At 53.4% G+C, this 24,295-nt stretch overlaps 1 protein-coding gene across 7 annotated transcripts in view; it reads right to left on the bottom strand.

Annotated features, from left to right (window-relative positions):
* The window catches only part of OSBP2 (oxysterol binding protein 2), a 323,767-nt gene that overhangs the window by 18,502 nt on the left and 280,970 nt on the right, over positions 1-24,295 (bottom strand). For all 7 annotated transcript variants that reach the window (XM_074973286.1, XM_074973287.1, XM_074973288.1 and 4 more), the window contains one exon: positions 21,202-21,447. In XM_074973286.1, the coding sequence (XP_074829387.1) occupies positions 21,202-21,447 (246 nt within the window). The remainder of the gene's footprint in view (positions 1-21,201; positions 21,448-24,295) is intronic.

The raw sequence follows: 24,295 nt of genomic DNA, 5'->3' as shown, positions 1-24,295 counted from the left end.
GCAGAGGGGAGGTGCCCTCAGGGAGCTGAGAACTGAGGGCATTAGGACGTTCAGAATTAAATAATAAGCAATGTCTCCATCTGGCTGCCTAACACGGGCACAGCTCCTTGTATCACTGTCTGGGGGATGTCAGAAAACTACAGCGTGTCTCAGGCCCTGTCTATGGTACAACCTTCCCTCTGCCCTAGTTTAATTCCTCCCATTGGACGAATTCGTCCCATTGGACGTCCCCTGCAGTAAAGCCCTGCCTCATTAGCTACCGCCAAGGGAATTCTGCAGCACAGTGATGGAAACCCATCCACCTCCCCACTGAACCCCAGGGCCAGGGCAGCACTCTGAGAAACGCAGTGCCCTTCAGATTAGCCCCCAGTCTGGGGCTCAGGCAGCCAATCTGCACTGTCTCCAGTGCAGTGAGCTCTGTGCATCAGCTGTAACATACTGCAGCCAGGGGGCCCAAAGACCTGCTGCATTAAATGAGTTAAGAGATTATTTGTATTAACGCAATTACAGCCCAAATCCCTTGAGCAACTGGATTACAAATGAGAAATACAGCAAAATCTCCTCCTACAATTCCTCTGTAACCGGCAAGAGAATATCCTATTTGGATAACTGGATTTTAGTCACGGAGATTATCAATACTTTGTTCACTGTGTCCGGGGGCCGAGCAGTGCACATACATTTCTAGGAGAATTTCATAGCACTGACTGTGTGAAAATATGCATCTGAATCTGCACTCCCTTCACCTGTTCACCCCGGATGTGCTACAGCCCTGGGAAATTCACCCAAGGTAAATCTCTCTCTGCCAAGAGGATCCACAAGAGAAAGCTCTGAAACTTCACAGTTTAAAACACATGAAATCCAGTACGAGCTCCCTCTCGGACCCCCTCCCGTTTGGGAGTTGTCTGCAGAGCAGTACATTGTGAAGCCTGCCTGGACCAGGGTGATCTAGCATGACACTGTTCACAGTGAAGGAGGAGACCAGTCTTGAATTGCTTCAGGGTGCTGCTATAGGCAAGTCTGGATTCAGGTTACAGTGAAGAGGAAGTTACTTACCTGTACTACAGGGTATTTGAGATGTTTGGTCTCTATCTGCATTCTGCTGTGGGCTATGCATGTGCACCATGCACCTGGAGCCGGAGAATTTTGAAAGTTGGTCCGTGCATGCACCCTGGCTCACCTCAAGCCACCAACTGAGGGGATAAAGGGTGGGGCAGACCAACCACCTCTCCAGTTCCTTCACTACTGCAAATCAGATCACACATCACAAAGCACCTCCAATTACAGGCAAGTATCCTCTTCTTCAACTGATGGTCCCTACTGTGTTCCACTGTGGGTGACTGACAAGCAGTACCTCAGTAGGAGGAGGATGTAGACAGTAGAGCTGAGTGGAGCACCGCTGTCCCAAAGGAGGCAGAAGAGTCCTGCAACAGGGCATAACATCTTGCAAATGCGTGAAGGGAGCCCCACGGGGCTGCTTTGCAGATGTCCAGGAAGGGCATCTCCTGAAGAGACGCCACAGCTGTTGCTTGCGCTCTGGTGGAATGAGCTCTTGCCCCATGGGGTGGGGAGTTCAATAGCTGAATGCAGACTAGAAGTCTGCCAGAGATCCATCTGGAGAGTCTCTGGGTGGAGATGGTGCACCCTCTGATCCTTTCTGCTACAGCGACGAACAGCCTCCGGGATTGCCTGCCTGCTGGTTTTGTTCTCTGCAGGTAAAAAGCCAAGGCCTGCCAAACATCGAGGGAGTGGAGTCTTTTGCTCCTCTGTGGAAGTGTGCAGTTCTGGGAGAACACAGGTAAGTGAATGAATTGGTTACAGTGAAATTCTAAAACTATTTTAGGGGTGAATTTGGAGTGTCGATGTAAAGAATATACTGTATGGAGAATCTGCCATCACTGCTCCAAGTTCTCCAACCCTTCTTGCTGAGGTGATGGCTACAAGGAAAGCAACCTTCATGGAAAGGAGGGGCATGGAGCAAGTAGCTATAGGTTCAAAGGTGGCGGGGGGGGAAGAACTTCTGAATGCTGCGAGAACAAGGTTTGTTCCCACTGGGGAGCAGGCTTTTGAGTAGGTGGGAAGGTTCTGATTAGGCCTTTCCAGAATCTATTGGTCAGGGGGTGGGAGAAGACGGAGTAGCTCTGAGAAGGTGGATGGTATGCGCTGATCCCTGCCAAATAGACTCGCAAGAAGTTGATGGACAAAGGTGATGTTTTCACAGATTAGATATAGTCCAAAAGGAGAGGAATAGCTGTAGTCTCTGGTGGAGCACCTTGTGACGTTGCACTCCACATGTTTTATGGAAAAATGCTTATGAGTGTGAATATGATGTAACTGGAATATGCTTTATGCAAAAGGTCTCTTGTAAGGTATCATAACAAAGGTTATAAACTACTGAATATATTCCTCCTATTTGTATGCATGTATCATTCTTGTATCTGAAGCTAGAAATATGAAGTAGAACTCTGAGGTCCTATTGTAATTATGCAAAGTGTGGGCCATTAATGGTGGTTTAAAATCTTGATGGCTCCCATTGACTAGGACAATTGGTTGTAAATGGTTTATTTACTTGCAAGCCTTCCTGTGTATGTGTGGGCCAGCCCATGGAGAATGGAGACTAGGGGTCTTACAGTGACATGTGATCATGTCACCTGATAATGAAATCCATCTTAAATCTGGTACTTTTGCATTTAGGAGGAGGGTTGGGGACCCAGAGAGACAAAAGATTCCCAGCTTGTGCCAAAGCTATAAAAAGGGGGCGGAGCAGGACAAAGGGGGCTGCCAGTCATGAAAAAGACCCTGCTTACCACCTGAGATGTCTGCTGGAACTAACAAGGACTGTACCGGGGAAAGGATTGGGCCCAGACTAGGAAGGAGTCTAGTCTGTGAAAGGTTTCAGAGTAACAGCCGTGTTAGTCTGTATTTGCTAAAGTGAGCTGTAGCTCACGAAAGCTTATTCTCAAATAAATTGGTTAGTCTCTAAGGTGCCACAAGTACTCCTTTTCTTTTTAGTCTGTGAAAGAAGCTTATTGGAACATCTCAGAGTGAGATATTACATGTAATCAGTTTCTTAATGTATTAGGCTTAGACTTATGTGGTTTTGCTTTATTTTGCTTGGAGGACTTACTTTGTTCTGTCTGTTATTACTTGAAACCACTTAAATCCTACTTTTTATACTTCATTAATAAACAAAAGTGATTTTATTAACCCAGAGTAAGTGATTAATACCTGGGGGAGCAAACAGCTGTGCATATCTATCAGTGATATAGAGGGCAAACAATTTATGAATTTACCCTGTATAAGCTTTATACAGAGTAAAACAGATTTATTTGGGGTTTGGATCCCATTGGGAGCTGGGTGTCTGGGTACTGGAGACAGGTAACCTGCTGAGCTGTTTTTGGTTAAAGTCTGCAGCTTTGGGGGTGTGACCCAGACCCTGGGCCTGTGTTGCACGCAGGCTAGCATGTCTGGCTCAACAAGGCAGGGTTCTGGAGTCCCAAGCTGGCAGGGAAAATAGGCTCAGGTGTGCTGAAATTGACAGTCCCCAGGGAATCTCTGACCGAACCCATCACACACCTCTTTGTTGTGCCCAGGAAGAGACGTGTTTCCATTTGGCTAGGTAAGATATTCTAGTAGAGTCCTTGCTACTATTGAAGAGGATGTCTCATATGGATGTGGAGCATGAATGTTCTAAGGATGATGCCCATCCAAACACTAAGCCCTGAGGTGGAGCAGACACCGATCAGGGTGCTTGATCTTGCTATTCCACAGAGTCATGAGCCCAGGGAATCATAGAATCATAGAATATCAGGGTTGGAAGGGACCTCAGGAGGTCATCTAGTCCAACCCCCTGCTCAAAGCAGGACCAATCCCCAATTAAATCATCCCAGCCAGGGCTTTGTCAAGCCTGACCTTAAAAACTTCTAAGGAAGGAGATTCTACCACCTCCCTAGGTAACACATTCCAGTGTTTCACCACCCTCCTAGTGAAAAAGTTTTTCCTAATATCCAACCTAAACCTCCCCCATTGCAACTTGAGACCATTACTCCTTGTCCTGTCATCTTCTACCACTGAGAATAGTCTAGAACCATCCTCTTTGGAACCACCTCTCAGGTAGTTGAAAGCAGCTATCAAATCCCCCCTCACTCTTCTCTTCTGCAGACTAAACAATCCCAGTTCCCTCAGCCTCTCCTCATAAGTCATGTGTTCCAGACCCCTAATCATTTTTGTTGCCCTTCGCTGGACTCTCTCCAATTTATCCACATCCTTCTTGTAGTGTGGGGCCCAAAACTGGACACAGTACTCCAGATGAGGCCTCACCAACGTCGAATAGAGGGGAACGATCACGTCCCTCGATCTGCTCGCTATGCCCCTACTTATACATCCCAAAATGCCATTGGCCTTCTTGGCAACAAGGGCACACTGCTGACTCATATCCAGCTTCTTGTCCACTGTAACCCCTAGGTCCTTTTCCGCAGAACTGCTGCCTAGCCATTTGGTCCCTAGTCTGTAGCTGTGCATTGGGTTCTTCCGTCCTAAGTGCAGGACCCTGCACTTATCCTTATTGAACCTCATCAGGTTTCTTTTGGCCCAATCCTCCAATTTGTCTAGGTCCCTCTGTATCCTATCTACCACTCCTCCCAGTTTAGTATCATCCACAATATTGGGAATATTGGGAAGATGACTGGTGGTCGGGAGGACATGCGTAGGAGGTTGGGAAAAAAGAACCGTTGGGGCCAGAAGGGGGCGATCAGGATGACCTGCATTCTGTCCTGCTGGATTTTGTGTAGAACTCATGGCAGGAGTGGTAGTGGAGGGCAGGCAAAATTGAACTGGTCCAACCAAGAAAGAGGCAAAGCGCTGCCCTGGGGGTGGTGACCTAGGGCTCCTCTGGAGCTACACGTGGTACATTTCCTGTTTGCTTGAGAGAAAAAGATCCCTGGTTGGGGTCCCCCATGGAGGGAAAATATTGCGCTGTACTGAATCACGGAGCTCCCACTTGTGGTCAACTGTGAAATGTCTGCTGAGGGAATCTGCAAGCATATTCTGCTTCCCAGAAAGGTAGGTTGCCGACAGGGTGATTTGATTGCTGATATGCCAATTCCAGAGGCTGACTGCTTCTGCACACAGGGAGGCTGATCTCACTCCCCGCTGCTTGCTGACGTAGAAGACAGTCGTAACAGTGTCTGACATTATGAGGACATGGTGACCGTGGATTTATGGAAGGAGGAATCGCATGTCTTCTGAATGGCTCGCAACTCCTGGAATATTGATGTAAAGCCCTTTAGAAGTAGCATGAATCACCAGTGAATTGAGAGTGAGGTAAGAAAACAAAACTTCTGTTCCCTTGGCTGGCACGTCATAATGCTTCTTTTGGGGTAGGAGCTCAGGTGGCAGGGGTCTGCCAAACTGTCCTAGCTGGCTCCAGTATGGCTTCATGAACAGAAAGAGCTATTCTGTTGGGTATGCAAGCGTGCAGGATGTCTCAGAGTTTGTGCTGAGAGTCTTGGATCTCCTTGAGGGGATTCTGAAGCTCTCCAGCAACTCTGCAGAGCAAGTCCTGGAACTGCCTGAAGTCATCCGGGGTGGAGGAGATGTAGATGTATTTTGTTTCTCTGGGGATGACGATGGCAGTCTTGCTGGTTCCGGCAGAATCGCCAGATCCAGACCGTAATGTTCCTCCTTCTCAGTTGGATCCAGGGGCTGATCTGAGCGTCCCCTTAGAGGGGAGGCAAGGGGTGTCTCTAGCAGATCAAATTGACTCTGCAGGGGGGTACTGGTCCCAAGGCCCCAATACAGCCAGTAGGAGAGGTTGACATGTGGTTGCGGGGGGCCCCCCCATGGCGTGGAGTACCAGCAGCTCCTCGTTAGATGAGGTGGAGGTTGGTCCCATGTCTGTGAGAGTTTTTTAGGTGGTGGTGGATACACAGGTGTTGGGTTTGATGCTACAGAATGGTTTGGGGGGAGCTAGTAGTGAACTGGCTTTGACTGGGGGAGCTGGCTTGCAGTTGCTTGGCTGAATAAACAAGTGAAGAGATAAGAAAGGCCTAAGACTGTAAAGTGTGGGAATAGGAAACAGCAGTGTTTCCTGCCAGAGCCTGCTTGTGGGTGAATAATCCCCTCCTTCTAAGGGGGGGCAAATTAAAAGCAGCTATGAGAATTGCTTTAGACAAACAGTCTCACCTGTGAACCCTGGCCTTCTGGGTGCCCAGGAATTCCCCACGCTAGAGCACCGCCTGCTACAAGCCCTCAAGAACAAGGCAGGAGCGTCCAGGACTGTCCGTAGCAGAAGGGGTGTATGCATGGATTCTTGCTTGGTTGCTGGAAAGCACATATTTAGTAATGCGTGAAGGCCGGGAGGCTTATTATACTTTAGCAATAAAACTGGTTATACTTATGCACCTGGCGTGGCTTCACTGAGTGTATCCAAGCCCCCGCCCCACTTGGGACCGGCAACAGGATCAGGGAAGAGAGGTTCATCAGATGGCTCAGAATCTCTTGATGAGCAAAAGGCTGGTTCCGGTTCCAGTGGCAGGACCATCGGTGCCGTTGGAGGGTAGATGTATGTTGTGTATGGGATGGGTGATAAGCGCCTTCCAGCAGTCAAGTCTCTCGGAGGTGCTATTATCTCCCTGGAAACAGACAGGCCTGATGGAGGAGGGGATTCCAGATCCGGGAGAGCGAAAATGTCCCGTGGGGCAGGGTAACGGGGCTCAGACTCACCACCGCAGCGCCTCCTGCTGGTTGCTCCGGGAATTAGCTCTGTCCTAGCTGTGGAGCGCCCTCTGCGGGCGGTGTCCCGCCCGCTGCCTGCTCTGCTGTGCTGTCTGGGACCCGCGTTGCTCCCTGGCTTGCGGCATCCTTTTCTGGACACAGCCCTTCGGCTGTGCCCCGCTCGGTTCTCTCCCCTTCTGGGGGTATCCGCAGTCCCCGGTCTGCACCTGCCCTTGTGGCCAACTGCAGCTCCAAAGTCTAGCCCCTGGCCTCAGGGCAAGCCACAGTCTGCATAGGGCCACGCTCCTCCAAGGCCAGGTGCAGTGTAAGGGGGCAGGGGGGAACTCAGGCCTGCCCACTACTCTGGGTCCTGGCCCAGGGACCCTCTGGCAGCAGCCATGTCCTGCCCTCCTTCTCTCCCCTCTACTGCTCACACTCCCTGGGCCACTTCCCCTTTGGCCCTTGCACCTTCTCGGCCCTTCCGTTCAGGGGCCTCAGCCTAGCAGGCATCAGGCTGGAGCTTTCCCTCCACTCCCCTGAGCCTGCCCAGCGCTGCTCTATCTCAGGTGGTATCCCTGGGAGCTAGTCCTCCTCCATTGCTTGTCAGGGAGAGACTCCCGTCTCCTCTGCTTTGCAGCCTTCATATAGGGCCCAGCCTGGCCCTGACTGGCTGCTTCTAAGCCTTCTCTGATTGGCTGGGTTCTGCACAGCCCCTCCAAGGGCTGCTATTAACCCTTTGTCCGCCAAAGTGGGGCAACTGCCCCACTATAGGCAGCAACGGATTCGGCTCTCCTCGGTGTGAGACGGGTTCTGTTTGTCCGGCCATCACAGCCGGCGAGAAGGGTGGTATCCGAAGTTGGCAGTGATCAGATTTCATCGGTGCTAACAGATCCCGGGCTGGGAGGAGATTGGGATGATGTTTCCGATGGAACACAGACTGGTCCTGATGGAGCCCAGTGCTTAGGGGCTTTCTTGTCGGGCATCTGGGACTTAGGACATCCTAAGTCCTCATGGGGTGAGCTGGTAGGCTTGTTACAACTGAGTCCAACGGCTTTGAAGCGCACTTTGTGGAAGACTTAGTCTCATGCTTATGAGAGTGCTTCCTAGCTTCCTGACAAGGCTCTATTGTGGAGTCTGCAGGGGTGGATTCTCCCGCACCAGAGTCACACTTCGCAGCCGGAGGCGCACTCCTTGCTGAATCAGGCCGATGTACAGGGTCATTCCCTGGCCTGGGTATTTGCAGAGACAACGTTCCTGCCCTTCTCGACTATGGCTGGGGAACAATGAGCAGATACTGCACCTCGCTGCGACGCGAGCTTCCCCAAGGCAGCGCAGACGGCACTGGTGGTCGCCGCTGATGGAGAAGGATCGCAGGCAGGAAGCACAGAATCTGAAGCCCAGAGACCTGGGCACAGTCATGCACCCTCCATTCGGGGAGGCTAGCCCCCCACCACACCTCTACCACCCGAGACCCCGCCCCCACTCTGCTCGTTCCACTCTCTCGCTCTTGCCGGCCAGCCTGCCGGCAACAGCTTCAAACCCCGGCCAGCGGCTGGAGTAGCCCTGAACCCTGGCCGGCCCGCTGGTGCCCGGAGCAGTCTGGAAGAGCTCTGAGCCCCAGTCGGCTGGCCAAGCCCCAAGCCCGGGCCCCCCAGAGGAGCTCTGAGACTCATCCCGTGGCCCAGGGCTGTCTCAGGGAGCATTAGCAGAGGTTTGGGGAGGCTTAGCCTCCCCTGGCCTCCATTACCCGCTGCCCATGGCTGGTTGGCAGGGAAGGTGGGTCATTGTGTGGGGGACTGATGGTTTGGAGGAGGGGTCTGACAGAGCAGAGGGAGGCTGTGTGGCAAAGAGGATCAGGGCGGATGCTCTGGGCACAGGCAGCAGCATGCTGATGGGGTGAGGGGGGAGAATTGGAGTATTTTAAGAGATGATCTGGGGAAGCAACTGAAAAGGACACAGTTCAAGGCCCCATCCCAGAGCTCATTACCCAGAGCCCCCGTAGAAGCTGGGAAATTATATTTCTGCCTTTATCATTTTCCTCCTTTTCCAGGGATAGAATGACTGGATCCCCTGGATTCCAACCAGGCTGGAGCCCACACAGCCCTGCCTGGTTTCACTTCCCAACCGGCAGCATCTAGGACACCAGCGCATCAGGGAAGAGTGTTCAATTAGGGCTCCCTCTGCTGGCTGGTTTGGACCTCAGCAGCATCAGCCTGAAAATGAATGTCAGTTTGTTCACCAAATTATGCAAGTTGTTTAATTTATGTAGATTAACACCCCTCCCCCACCCAAGAAGGGATATTTGGAAGCTGGAGGACATTCCTCTGCAGACGAAGGGCTGCTCTACACTTAAAATGCTGCAGCCTATGCCGATGGGTGAGGTTCTCCACCTCCCTGAGAATTCGCCCATAGACCTAGCTCTGTCTACACCAGGGTTTGGGTCGATTTAACTGCATCACTCAAGGGTGTGGATTTTTCACATCCCTGAGTGACATAATTATACTGACCTAATTTCCTAGTGTAGACCAGGCTTAACATCTAACCTGCACCTAGCGGCCGGTCACATTTTAGGTCTTCATTTGACAATGTTCCTTGAAGAAGCCTCCTTTCATAGGGAGAGTGCCATGCGGCTGTGCTATCATTTCGCAGCATGCGGGGTACTCAGGCCCCCCCTCGCACAGAGCAGTCGCACGTTATCAGACCTATCGTCCTAAATCAGCCAGTTGCTGCTCAGAGTTTTTTCCCATTGCATGGAAAGACAATTACTTTCAAGGTCATGGAAGAGGCACCTGCTACAGCACTGCCCTGTGACAGCGGGAGGCAGAGGGAGAATTACCTCTCAGCAATAGAGGTGTAGATGCAGGACAGTATCTCAGACCATGGGCATGGAGATAGCCTAGTCCTGCTGCTGGGGCCCTTCACATGTTCCCTGGAGAGCTCCTTTTTAAGAGGAAAACAAACATTTCACCACGAAGCACAGGGGCCTGCTAGTATCCCTAAATGGCCCCCTCAGGGATTGAACTCACAACCCTGGGTTTAGCAGGCCAATGCTCAAACCACTGAGCTATCCCTCCTACCCTGGGACTTGACACAAAGTCTTCAGAAGAGAAAGGCTTTGTGCACGATCCCGCTGTGCAACTTAGCCCCTGGTAAGTTAGTCCGCAGGAGCCATGGCTGTTCCAGACACCTGCATGTCCCGGGGAGCGGACACAGCAAGGCTGGTGAAGGACCAGCAGCAAAGCGATCCCCTCCCATGATTTCCCAGGCATGGCTGAGGTAAATGGTGGGTCAGTTTGTTGCAGAGATTTTGCACAAGGCAGGTTTTCTGCCAAGACGACTAGTAACTACACAATAACCGAAAGCCTGTGTTTTCAACAGCTGCCTCTCAGCTCATCCACACTTGCACAGAATTAACAAACGGCTTGATCCCTGGATGACACACAGGCGGGAACAACAGAATGACTCTAGGTGCAGACGTGCAGAAGCTGGCATTACGAGAAGCCCAGTGGTGTGCCGTTTTAGTGATGCATTCCAGCTGTACCTGGCACTCCCATGCAGGCAGGCAGGCAGGCAGCGCTGCAAGGGTTACACTGGGTCACCTCCTGCACTCAGGACCTACTTGCAAGGTTAGATCAGTTTTCACATGCTAGTTTGCTCCTTCTCCTTTGTACATATCATTATGCAAATCTCCCTCTGCTCAGAGAGCGGAGGCCAGCAGATCAGGAGCGTGTGCAATGAAGTGCCCACTAGCTAGGCCGCTGGGGGACTGGCATAGAGCTAGTGAAGAGAATCAGATGATCTGTATGCACTCTAGTCTGAGGTCAAGGTATTTAACCGGTTTACTTGCAATGCTCCAGTAACCGGTGCCCCACAGTGAAAAGTCCCATGACTAGAGCCCCAGGTTCTGTCTGCCCAGCACAGGAGACCAGAGGCTGCAGCTGGCGGAGAGCTGCAGCCCATCTCCCTGGGGCCACTGCAGGATCATTCCCACAAAACACTAGTGTTAAAAATCCCAAGCAATAGGCTCCTGACAGTCCCCTTGGCAGACGGCACTATCCACTGCAGCCCGCTATCCAATCCTGGCTGTGGGCACGGACAGAAGTTTCTCTCCCTTCATTGTGTGCCCTCATACTGCTCTCCGCCAGCTGAAAGAGTCAAAGGGCATGCTGGGTACTGGCCTGCAGATGAGCCCACACTACCCACAGAGACCAGGAGGACTGTGGCATAGGAGGATTGTGTTTCTCAATCCCCTCCCTTCACCACAGCACTATTTAAAGGGGGACAGGCCAAAGTAGCGTAGTTTAACAGGGATGGAGAACACAGGTATCAGTTAAACTGGGGGGGTCTGAGCAGCGTGGTGCACAGGAGGCAGGGGCTGCCTGGACACTCCCGGCCCCTGGCAGGGACGTTTGTGGTCACTGGGCTGCGGAGGAGTGGCAAACATCACAGGACTGACTCCTGGCTATTCACTCAGCTAGAAATCAGTGACCTGCCTCGGGGGGTGGGGTACAAGACCCTGCTTTAAATAAGTGGCCTGGAGCCTGCTCACACCCTTTGCTGGTTGGCGGGGCACCAGTCAGCAGTGGTCAAGAGTGGAGAAGGCTGATGTGCCAACCTACAATGCAGAAGGGCAGGCTGGATGGCCCAAATCAGCTGGCATCCCATCACGGGCCAGAGCTTTCACCACAAGGGCTCCAGCCAAAGGGAGATGGCTGGTACACAGAGAGTATAACAGCCTACTACAGCTGCCAGTTAATTGAGTTATTCCTTTAGCTCGAGTGCCAGAGGCCTGTACTTTGGCGGTGAAGGTCCCAGGTTCAGACACTGCTCAGAGCTCACGGTGGGGATCCATACAAAGAGCTTTGTTAGGAGACACGCTGGGGTATTCCCAGGGCTGGAATGTGCCAGCTGCGCCACCTAGCGTACTGAGTCTGCTGTCACATACCACTGAATTCAGGGAAAGATTAACTCCCCTGAGCACCACTCGGACACCTCTAGCACACTAGTAAAGGGCCATACGCAAGCCCCCTTGATGGCCATGACCACAGAGCAGTAAAGAGTTAATGGACGTATGGGGCCAGACACGAACCCACAACCTGCTGCACTGATGGTAGTGGACCAAGCAAGGGGCAGCTTATCGTACATGCTGAGCATAGAAAGCAGCACTGGCAAATTTGCAGCAGTGTTATTTGGATGGCTTCATATACTGAGAACGATGAGCCCTGTGGCACATACCCGCATGCTTTGTCTTTGCCAGGAAGGTCTGGCCGGCGGGCCGACTCTGGGGTAGGAGACGTAGCTTTGTTTAGTTAAAGAGCCCTTGATCAATAATGCATGGAGCATTAAGCAATTCACAGGCCCCCTCGGAAGATGCTGCTGCTCCATAAATAGCGGAAACAGAGGCCAGTCCCTGGCAGCAATCTCACAGAAGCTCAGCAGTTTTCCAGGAAGATCCACCCCGCTTGCTTCAGCAAAGCTTTGGAAGGGCTCTTCCCTGACCTATGGCTTTCCTGAGAGGAGGAGGGCCCTTAGCGACTAATGTGAGACACCTCCATCCATCTTTAGGCACCTCACTTGGGGGCCGGACTTTCAGAGCGGAGGGTGCGCAGGCGAGCTGTTCAGGTGCTGAGATGGCTGCATTCAGGGCCATCCCTAGCTATTGTGGTGCCCTATGGAGCCCTGCGCGGGGGGCCGTGTGGGGCCCCAGGCCTCCATGGGGGAGGGGGGTTGGCTACTTCCTGCAGTAAGTGGAGTGACCCAGCCCCTGCCTGCTCCACTCCCCTGGCTCCCAGGCTTGGGGGAAGGGGGGGGAGCCGCCCCCCAGCACTCACGGGCGGCGCGGCTGGGAGTCAGGGGAGCGGAGCAGGCTGGGGCCGGATTGCTTCACTTACCACGCTGTGAGTGCAGGCTTGGGCCTGACTGCAATCTTCAGGGGAGTGGGGGCAGGGCGGGGGCATGGAAGGGGGGGTCCCTAGGGAAGAGCTGGAGCAGGGGCTGGAGCAGCACGCAGCTGTGCAGGGCACCAGGAAATTTGGTGCCCCACGGAGCTGCGTGCTTTGTGTATGAGTAAGGACGTCCCTAGCTGCATTTAGGTGTCTAACGTGAGGTTCCTGAGGGAGAGAATTTTGGCTTAAATGCCCAAAAGGTGACAGCCCGGCAAAAAAGTTACAGGGAACAAAACCCCAAACAGTCCATTTTGGCTTGAGGGGAAGCCAACCCTTCCTTCAGCTGGATCAACCTCTTCAGCAAGAGCCTTCGTGTCTGTCCAGGCCAGGCCAGCCCACCCCACCGCACGGCTACAGCCCTTGGTTTTTCTGCAGGCAAACTGGCCTTGTCTATGCACACCAGTTGCACAGATTTAACCCAACCTGTTTATGATTGCTAGTTATTTGTATCACAAGAACACCTCTGGAGCCCAGCTGAAATCAGGGTCTTGTACATCCTTTGCTTAGCAAGACTGTCCCAATGGGGCGAGAGAGTCAAGCCACCAGGCAACGGCTTATTACCAAAGGAAATTACCAAACGGGCGGAGAACACTGAATTAAACAAGCTGTTGCAGCACACCCAGGCTGGCTTGCTGTTTACTCCCAGCCACATCCATCAGACCGTGCCCAAAACCTGCACTGTGGCCCCTGCTGCACAATCTAGCCTTCGTCACATCTGTGGGACTGATTGTTGCTGAATGCATGGTGTAAAGTAGAGCCCCACAGAGTGTCTAAATGAGCCCCAAAAGCCTCTCTCTTCTACCCGCTCCTCTGAGCGTTGTTGTGATGCACGTCTCTGTGAGGGAGGTATTGCTCTCGCAGCCACAATGTGATTTGTTCCTGTTAAGCCATGCCAGCGTAAGGAAGGCTGAGCGAGGTTTGCAACACCTCCAGAGCAGATTTTTAATAGAAGAGACATTTGGTGCATGAGGCTGGTGCTGGCTGGAGGTGAGCAACGGGGAGCAGCAGCCGATTGCTGACTTCCCAACACAGCTCTGCCAGTCCTGACCTGCAGCACAGCATTCCCTGCTGTTCCAGTCCCGAGGCCTTCCCGCCACAGCTCTGCTGATGAACCTCAGCCCGACCTGCAGCCCTGCCCCTCCCTGTCGGTCTGGGTTGGTGGTGTTGTGATAAGAATAGATATTCTGAAGAGAAAAGGCTGCAAGTTATCAAAGCTCATTCTCGTTGTGATGGGTAGTTTTGAAGTCCACTCTCCAGCATTGATGGGCAGGCTGATTAACTCACTGGTCCACTCGGCACCTAACAGAACTGGGGTTTCCTAGTGGTCCCCTACATGGAGCGGATGCTGGAGAGCGAGCCAGTCCTGGAGGATGCCAGCGTTCCGCAGTTCCTGTACCCTGGCTGGAGAGCGGCATCTGGGATGTACCAGAAGGTTTCTGATGAGAATTATGCAGACGCCCCATTTGATTTGTTCTTCACCTGAGGAGCCCATCATTGAAGCCATTTCAAGCTACTTCCTTTCTGGGATGTTCAAGTGCATTATGGGAAAATCCTGGCCTTGCAGCCTAGCATCAGTAGGGTGCGGCAGGGATGGGCTTCCTAGAGCTTGAAGAGATGCTGTGTGAGAAGCAGCCGGCAGGGCAGATACTTCTTTCACTGGCTTCTGGAGTCTCCAAACACCTACCACACGCACCAGCCTTCTCCACACCAACACCTCCTCTTCCTGCCCTCAGCAAGGCCCAGCGGCCCTGCTGCTGACAGCTGTTTGCGTGCTTGTGAAGAGAGGGTGAAACCACTTTCAATGCTATGTCAGGATAAGCGGCTCAGAGCAGCCCTGGAGCCTAAGGCTGGTCCATGGATCCAGCCTCACACTGCTCCCCAGCTCTGCCCTGGAGGGGCTCCCTGGCCTCTCTGCTGGGCCACGCAGGGCCAGCTGTGGTCGTTGACTTGGTGATGCGGACTGACCCAAAGTCCAGCTTATAGCAACGCTTGTGGTGCTCTAGGCTGGCCTTCTCTGCTGCACCTTGCCCCTGTAACCACAGGTATGGGAGAGGTTACAGCACAGCCCTACCAAAATGGGCCAGCCTAGAGAAACTGCTGCAAGCAAGGTGCACAATCTCCAATAGCTGAACGATTCCACCCAGCCAGGAAGCCAGAACAGCTTCAGTGTGATAGGAAATGGGGTGGCAGATCCAGAAGGTGAGCGTGCAGCTCGGAGACAGGGTGAAGCCCTGAGCACTAAGCAAGCCAGAAAACCCAGGGTTCCCCTGTCCTATCAGCCGACCCCTATCCTCTTAACTGCCTCAGATAAGAAGGGATTACGCTTCCCCACCCCCACCCACTCACCCCCTTGGGGATTCCAGCAAAGTCTGTGAAACATCTTGGAGTGCTTAGACCAAACAATGCCTTGGCATCACTGGAGCTTGGAATCGCAAGCAGCCATTTAACAGGAATCGTGGGTTTTCCCACTGGCTGGGTTTCTATTGCAATGAGTAGGAGACAACGAGAAGTCAGCCCCATGTGTTACACCAACTCCCATTAGCCAGGTCCCAGGCAATGCCGCTTGAAATCAGCATCTTTCTACACCAGCCTCACAAATCGCTGCTCAGTCCCAGCCTCCCCTTCATGGGAAAGGGCACCCAGAAGGTGTTTACGGTCACCTCCAGCAGCTTCCTACGGAATCTCATTCTCCTCCCGCCAGGCCTTGGAGCTGGATCTTGCCTGGAGACGGTGCTGGTTTAAGTGATGGATGATCTCAGGACATGGTTGAATACCCATGCCTGTGATCTCAGACCGACTGGAGGCCCTCAACACCCTGGATCGCAAGGGGCTGATGACCTCTCCCTGGGAGCTGGTGGGGGTGGATGGAGCTGAACAAAGCTAGCTTTGTTCCTTCCTCTGGAAGAACTCTCCCAGGGTTGGGATGGACACCTGCTCCTCTTCTCCAAAGGCTCTCCATGTTCCAACAGGGCTCGGTCCTGTCACACAGCTCCTTCCACAGCAGGTGGCCAGGAGGGATCAGAAGATGCTCTGGGCAACAGCTTTTAGCAGCACACTGAACCCCCAGCCGTACAGCTCCTTCTCAGGAAGCACAGAGTGCAGTTTTCCTGCTGTCCTAGGAGCTACACAGAATAGGGTCCTGGGTGAAAAGTGGCTGGCTCAGGCTCCATCCAGGGAGGAAGGGGGCAATGCTGAAATGACGAAGAGACGCATTGGATGAGTGGCTGCCTCACTGCGGATGTGGGCCTTTGCCCTCCGATTGTCACTGGGCACACAATAACGTGCCCTTTCCTTGGCTGTGGTCGCCCTTTCCTATCTGATGGGGACAATCTGCAGTGGCAATAAGTGATCTGGAGTGGAGCACACTCTGCTAGCTCAGAACACAGCAGTGCGGGCGGTCACACCAGGGCTCTCCGCTCCACACTGGCATCAGCTCAATGGGAAAACCTGGCTCTCACTCAAGCCCTAAACAGGCTTGGAGTGGCTGCATCTCTGCCTCCCAGAGCCACAGCAAGTGGGTGGGAGAGGTCCCCTGGCTCTGTGTGGATGGGGTCAAGGAGATTCCCTCCAAGGATGGACCATTCGACTCAGATGCCTTGACTCCAGGGAAGGGGTCAGTACCAGAGACACCTCCTTGACTAGCTGTATTGTTGGCTCAATAACTGATGGCTTAGATTTCACCCTCCTCAGCCTCTCCAGGAGAGGTGCCTCCAGTACTAGGCTCACAGTGAAATCACTCAATAGCAAGATAGCTGATACTCAAATGCTGGGTAGCCAGGAACATGACTCCCAGGTAGTAGGTCTTTCCAGGCCTTTGGCTCTCAGAAGGTGGAGCCCAAGAAGAGTGAGCAGCCTGGCATTGGAGAAGGTGACTTGTGCCCGGGCTCATCCCTGCAGCATGTGCCTTCCTGCCCCGTCAGAGTACGTTGAAGCTGGAATGGTGGTGGGCAAGTGGAGCCTCTTAGTAGATGTGGCCTGGGAGGAAATCTCAGCTCCCCAGGATGTGCATGGAGAGAAACTGAGTGGAGGCTTGAGGTGTAACTCTGCCCTTCCTCTCGGTGCCCAGGGAAGCCTGCACTAAGCTCTCCAGGAGGCACGACTCCAGCTGGCTTCTCTAGCTTTCCGAGTGCTCTTGGAGAAGGAGCGACACGTGGAGCATCTCTCGGGGATACGTCCTGCTCCTAGGCAGAGGGAGTGCCTGGTGTTAATGGGCACTGAAGCTTCACACAAGGGGCAGGTTTGGACCCAGGAGATTTAGACATTACCGGGTATGGGGCTAGCCCCACTGAAACACCGAGAGACATACATTATGCAAACAGGCAGTAACTAACTAACGATATGAACTCACTCAGACTACTACCTACCTTCCCCAGCCCAGTGAGGCAGGTGGCACCACAGGGGTTCCATCTCACTGTCACTGGCAGGAAGAAGGACCCGAGGGGCAGTCAAGCCCACTTTGCCCTTTATTGCCCTGGGGGGGAGGGAGGGGACACTTGAGGACATCTGTGGCTCAGGTGTGGCCCCAAAAGAACCTGATCTTGTGAGCACGGGGCACATGTGCACCAAGAGTGAACAATCATGCAAAGAACACCACAGGGTTCTCAGCATTCCCCCTGCCCTCTGGTCTCCTATATCCACCATCCATGCACATAGTCCATCTGCAGGAGACAATTTGCCTTTCGCGGTAACCATCCCCAAGCGGGAACGGAGAACTGCCCCAAGAACCAATCAAGCCCCGTTCTCAGCTTTATAAGAGCCCCTTCATTAGGGGCACAACTCAGTGTAACCAACAGCAAAGTTATTTCAACTCCAGACTCAGTCAAACAAGATGTCTGCACCTGCCCGTTTCGCACTGCCAAGTCCACCCCTGTGGGAACTGCAGATCTCCTGTACAGGGGCAGGCCTGTGCCACTTTGGCCACCCAGGCAATATGCAGAAGCAAAAGGCTACACATTTCCAAGCTGCATTTCACTATGCACATTAAGCTGCCCATAGCTGACAATGTCAAACAGCTGGGCTCTGACCTTGCTATTTGGGAGCTGGGGAGGGCCAGTCAGCAGACCCTAGCAATAGATGGAGGAGTCTGGTTCACAGGGGCTCTAACTGTAGGATTTGGGGATACACCGGAATATTTTCACTCCACTTGCATGCACTTGGCCCTCCGCTCCTGTTCCCATCTGCTCCCCTCACAGCAGTGGCTAACCCTGCACTTTCCCGAATGCTCAGATCCCGGCAGACTCGCCCGAGCCCCAGTCTTCTCCCCTTTCCATCATTTCACTCCAAGCGAACTCCACTGGAGACACCGCTGTAAGTGAGACCAGGCAAGTCCACAGGGCTGTACCTCAAGGAGACAGGGGTACGAGACTGTTCCCCTTGATGTAACACACAATGCTTTCGCCATGCAGTGCCAGCCACTGACCGGCTGCTTCTCACACTGCATTGCAAAGGCATTTCAGAAACATTTTGACATCAAGACCAGTTTAAATCTTAAGGGAAATTTCTAGTGTAGAAAGAAGCAAGAGTTTAATACCAGAGCATTAGCTACAGAAGACTGCCAGTGTCAGTGTCATATCGGATACGTCAATCAGGGAGCCATGTCCTGCCTTTGCAGGGGGATGGGCTGTGTTTTACATGCAGATATTCGTGTTTTGTTCAGGGTTTCATAATCTAGACCAGGGGTTCCTGCTGGTGGCTGCTCTGACAAACCCTGTCTCTCTGTTCCTGACTCCTGCAGTCCTTCATTGAGAGTCTGCTCCAGGGAAGGGGGTCGAGAACTCACTGGCCACCTGCAGAGTTCCAGGCTCCCCAGGCCCCAGCTGCCCAGGGGAGAGCCCCGGTGCGCAAACGCTGCAGCCGCCTCCACTGACAAGATCCAACTCCGGCACCGCAGACACCGGCCCCATGTGTCTCCAGAGGCGCTGCCCAGAGCTCCGAGGTGGTGGTGCAGTGCAGGGCACCGATCCCTGCTGGCGGTGCCAGCGCAAACATCAAGGTGGCGCATCTCGCTACTCTTGGTAACAGCTATTCAGGAGCAACAGCTGGGTGCTGCAGGGAGGGGCCGCTGCTTTGCCCCCCCCCTTCTCTGCCCATGCTTTGGAGGCTGTTGTGGCTGCAGAAAAAAATCCACTGGTGGCCACATGCAACCATGATGGCTGCATTCGAGAAACGCTGATCTAGACAAAGATCAAACAGTTCTCTTGCTCCACGGGACCTTGTTTTTCAAGATGGCAAATAAACCTTCTGGATAACGTAAATCACCATGTCAACACCACTGTCTACATATGGGGGAAAGAAAATAAATGGCCCTGTAAATCTATCCACCAGGAGGATGGGATGGAGCAGCTGAGAGTATTGAACAGTCACTTGTCATGAGTCAATTTTCTTTATAGATCTCAACTAATTAAGCTCACCAGGTTTTAATTAAGACCTTCTGCTTGACAGGCAAGCCTTGGATACACTGGGAAGCGCGAGGATCTTCATTTGTGTCAGGGCCATGCAATGAAACCTTTTCATTCCAAGACAAGGACAAAGAAAACTACCGAGCCCCATCCAGCTCTGCAGAGACACTCGGAGCAGAGAGGAACCAGCTTGTTAAACGTGCCTCTCTGTGACATTTCAAAAAGCAGCAGTTTATGCGAACAGTTCAGCTGTAGCAGACTTTCGCCCCCACTGCTATTTCCCATTCTGCTCAAACGTCAGATGAAACCCCGTCCCAAAGGCCGATGGGCTCATCTCTGCCGTGAGACCATCTGGCCTGTTTTATTGCTGGCCTGTAGCCAGTTCGGATTGGAATACAGGGCGCGAGAGCTACGCAGCGGGAGCATGAACCCACTAGGCGACGGAGCCCCTAAGCATTCTGGGGCAGCGCTCCCTTGATGCTGAAGGAATGCAGAGGGGAAGGAGTGTTTGAGGACTCCCATGCTTCGCTCTCGTCTCTGACAGGAGGCCATTCCTTGCCACGGCTTTTTACTCCCCACTGGAATCAACATCACTTCCCACAGTGGCCATCCGTGACCGAGTCATCGTTCCTGCCACAAGCTGGGAAGACAACATCCTTCATGCACAGGGCATGTTTGTGAGAGTCACATGATCGCCGCCCATCCTGGCACACAGACAATTACAGCAGAACTCACAAGACTGGCGTTGGCACCGCACGGCTGGCACCTCAGGGAGAGAAACCAAAGACCCACCTTGCCAGGGGGACAGCGACCTTCTAGCCAAGATTCTATGGGATGACCATCTCCTTGCTGTTTTCTTCATTTCCTCTGTCATTTGGGACAATTTTGGCACCACAAGGAGTGTTCTTCTTTCAGTTTCAATTAAAGTGTGTCCCACCTGCTCTCCTGCTGCTTCCGCATCTCTGCTGGTAGGTCCTTCTCCTCCTCTCTCTCATGCTCCGGGGGTCCCACAGGGCCCCAACCTTGCCCTCCTCTTCTCGCTTTACACCCTCTTCCTGGGTGACCTCATGCTCTCGCACTCCAATTACCATCTCTAGCCTGATCAGCTCAGCACACCTGATCTGTCACTTCCATCCAATTCCGCCTCCCGGCCTGCCTGGCTGACACCTCCCTCTTGGGTGTCTCGCTGCTCACTCAAGCTTTGCATGGCCAAAGCTGAACTCCTGGCCTTCCCCCAAACGCTCCCTGGCTTTCACTATGATCAGTCACCATCCTCCTGCTCCCTGCACCATCCATGCACTCTGTGGGCATTACTGAACACCACACCCCCACCTGCCCAATAGCTCGGCTGGGCAGCCTTTGGAAGCCCAGCTGGTGATGCCAGGGAAACTTTTGGGCTCCCTTTAGCCTCCTGGGGGTGTCACTGCATGAGCCTGCTCCTTGACTTCTGCCGGGTATCCAGTTCTGTCCCCTGCAGATCCCTGTGACCAGCCCTGTGCCTGCTCCTAAGGGAGCCAGTGGCAGCTCCCGTCAGACCCTGGGCGCAGAGAATGGAGGCACAGCCAGGTTTATACAGTGGGGTCCTCATGCATTTTACATATGGGAACTATTGCTCCGAACCAGATTTAACTGAATGTATCCTGACGTTAGGTTCTGAACAATCAGGAGCACTCCCTTCCACAGTGGAAACACAAAACCGGTTCACGTTTGGGCCTACAGATTAAGCACAACTGTCGACAGAGACAACACATCTGTGGAGAATTTAGCTGCAAAGCTCCATGTGCAAGCTCATCCCAGACCCCGGACCCAGGGCTGGCAATTTGGTACCTATGTCCAGCTAGTTAAAACTGTGATAGTTTCATTTTAGATTTGATAGGTTGGAGGAGGCTCCCACCTCCTCCTGGTCTCCCCATCATTTCCACCCTGTTACCCTGGGGAATGCACGTTTTGCTTCTGCCTTCTGAAAGGGTCACTTGTGTAGGATCTGCTGCTGGGCCCATTCATAGCAATAACAAATGCAGATTGACTGCAGCGGAAGCAGGACCAGTGTGGAACAGGGGAGCCCCAGGGAACTGCTCTTCAAGGAATGCGACAGTGCTCCTGAAAGACTGAGATGAAGAGCCCCTTTCCCGCAACCCTGCCCATACCTGCTCGCAGAGCGATCGGAAGCCAAGCTCATCTAGCCGGTCGAGTTCGTACGTCTCCCCCAGCAGGGGGTTGAACGGCTTTGCAGTGCGGTGCACAGTCGTCGAGTAGGAAGACACTGAAAATGCAGCAACGAAACACATCTGCTCGGTGGAGCTCTCGCACTTCACGGCTTTGTCCAGCAGCTCGTGGTATTCCAGGTCCTCGGTCAGCCTCTGCAGCATGGAAAGTGGCTCATTGAAGTTTACCTAATGCAGGGGGAATAGAGAATTAGGCACCTGCACTAATGGGTGAGCAATGGGCTTCTGGCAAAGACACTGGCAGTCAGTGATCTCCAGGTAGACTATGGCCTAGCTGCTGTCCCACTGTGTTGCGCTGCACATCCATCCCCGTACACACTGCTCTCCCACACATCTAATTTTCAAGGTAACCTCCGACTTCCTGGCTTCCAGTGCTGAGCCCTCAGCCTCTCCGAGGTGACTGTGTCCTGAACAGAGATCTGGAGAGGAAGGGAACGCTCTAATTCGCCAGAGCAAACCGAGCGCACTGCAACCCCAGCTCCGCTCCTTGCAGTCCCGGGTTTACAATAGCTCCAGTGGCTCCATGGAGCCAGGCTCATGCTCCGATGGGGCTCCAGCCTGCTCCACTTGCCCTGCACCCTGAGATCCCACTGGCTCCCCCCGCCCACCACTTGCTCCTCTCGGCCTGCCTGCCGGCTGGGTCTTGGGGGCCTCTGACCATAGGGAGTTGGGGGTGTTTGGTGGGGTGGCATGGGCCTGCCCCCAAGGGGAAGGGGCATGATGGCAGCACAGGGCCAGGCAGGCCACTGTGCGTGGGGCAACTGCCGGTTTGTAAATAGTGCCCTTGCATTGGGTGGAGCAGGGCCACCCCTGCCATGCCATGCCCCATTGCCCCTGGCTGGCCCCTCGCTCCAGGGACTGACCTCCCCAGGCCAGGCCCTGTTGCCTCCATGGGGGCCCACAAATAAGTTTGGCACCGGGCCCACAAAAGGTCAATCCATCCCTGGCTCCTTGTGCTTCACTCTACAGTCTCTTCCCCTCCTTAGTCTGGATTTTCCCATCCCCCTCCATGTGGGAGCTGCAGGAAACCTCACTTAAAACAGTGCAACAGCGTGTGTGGGCGGGTGCTACCAATGAATGGCAAGGCGGGCGGGGACTGCTGCCAGGTGGGGTGGAGTGACGGGGTACCTGCCGGGGGAGGCCAGATCTGCTCAGACACAGTGAGTTGCCTAGGCTGCCCTCTCAGTTTAACTCTAGTGTTAAGGTGAAGAGGGTGGTTCATGCCTGGCTCCTAGGCTCTGCATCACATCACCAGGGCTGGGGGGCTTCGACTAGCATGGCCAGGATCAGCTGGGAACAGTGTGACCTGGGACTTGGAGACCCGCACGGACTGACAGCTCTCAGCTGCATCCTGTGTTGCGTGCACAGACACACTTTCCCCTCGAGAGCTAGAACTGGCACCAGTCACCCAGGCCAGACCGGCTCAGAAGAGAGTCAAGGAGTCAATGGGTCCGAGACCTGACTCCCCTCTGGCTTGTAGAGGGCGTCCCTCCAGGTCTGGGCCGAGGCACATTAGCAGGGAAGTGAGTGTCTGTCTCTGGGGGAAGAACAGGGGAATTCATTCTTCAGGGCCAGAAACAGAGACCACTAAAACATCCCCTCTTCAGAGCACTCAGGCAAAATGATCTGTGTCAATACCAACACTAATCCTCAGACGTGAAACATTTCAGCAAAGGCAATATACTCTGTGCGGAACAGAGCCCTGGCATCCTCCACCACCGGCTACCTTCTATTTACAACCCACCCCCCAGGAGCCTTTCCCGGCCGAGGGTGGGCCCCTCTCACTCAGCGCCGCTTCCCGTGTCAGCACGATGGGGTTACTCAAGGACCATAGACAGGGGCCTCCAGCCATTGCCAGACTCACTCAGCAGCCCGAGTCTGATTGCCCACAAACAGGCTGCCAGCCCAGCCCGGCCTGCAGCTTTATTAATAGCAAGATGAAAACTAGCTGCTTCCTGGGCCACACGAAATTGGAGGGAAGCAGTGCACAAATTCACCCTTCATTCTAGTATGTGATTGCACGCTCCAGAGGGTCCTCAAGCTGAGTACACAACTCCTGGGCCAGGGGACAGAGGGGACGTGATGCCAGGTGGTTAACGGCAGGTTCCAGGAGAACGTTCCAGGTTTTAAAAGGCAGTTTGAAAAGCCAGGTACCAAGCCTACCTAGTGCAGAGCTAGAGGCGAACCGACCTGAACTATCCGACACCGGAAAAGAGTCCCTCTCCAGGGCACTCTCTGCACTGCACATTAGCTCCTATTACTGCCACCAGCGGAGCTGCCTCAATGCAATCCCTAGCACACACGGGCAAGGATGCTCTATGCCCTTGCTTTTCAACCTTTTTTCATTTGCAGACCCCTTTGGAAATTTCGAATGAGGTGCAGACCCCATTGGAAATCGATCGTCTGTACATGGAATTGAATTCTGTTCAGTCAGTTTTCAGTCTAAGTCTTTCGTGGACCCCTTAGACATAGTCCGTGGACCCCCTGTTGAGAACCATTGCTCTACGCCATGATTTGCACCTCTGCAGCTTGCCCTGGTTTATAGCAGAGCTCAGCTTCCTGGGTGCAATATGGGCTTGCCTGTCTGCACTGGAGGTTTGCACTTGTGTAGCTGCACCGAGGGCTGGAACTGGGGCAGATCTTCAGCCTGGAAAGGCCTCGATAGGAAAACAGAGCTTTGAGATAGTCCAGAGAGCCACAGCTTTGAAAGGACTCTCTCTAATAAGATTTAAATAACAATGGCTTAGTGATCTGACATCCCTGAATTCCAGATACTGGCAGTGATTAAGCTGGGCTTTCTGCCCTGCCTAGATCTCAGGTGTGAGACACAGTGAACAGAGAGCCATCAAAAGGGAAAAGGTACAAGGAGCGAGTCAGATCTATTTACTGTAACGGTGGGGCTGGGAGCAGGGAAATGATGCTGCTGTGCGCTCTGCTTCTATCCTCCTTGCATCATTCATCACAGACCCAATGGTGGCAGCTAGCAGAGTGCAGGTGTCTCACTTCAGGGCTGAGG

Source organism: Natator depressus, chromosome 15 (assembly GCF_965152275.1).
Source record: "Natator depressus isolate rNatDep1 chromosome 15, rNatDep2.hap1, whole genome shotgun sequence".
Taxonomy (NCBI): domain Eukaryota; kingdom Metazoa; phylum Chordata; order Testudines; family Cheloniidae; genus Natator; species Natator depressus.
This window is presented reverse-complemented; position numbering and strand designations above follow the sequence as displayed.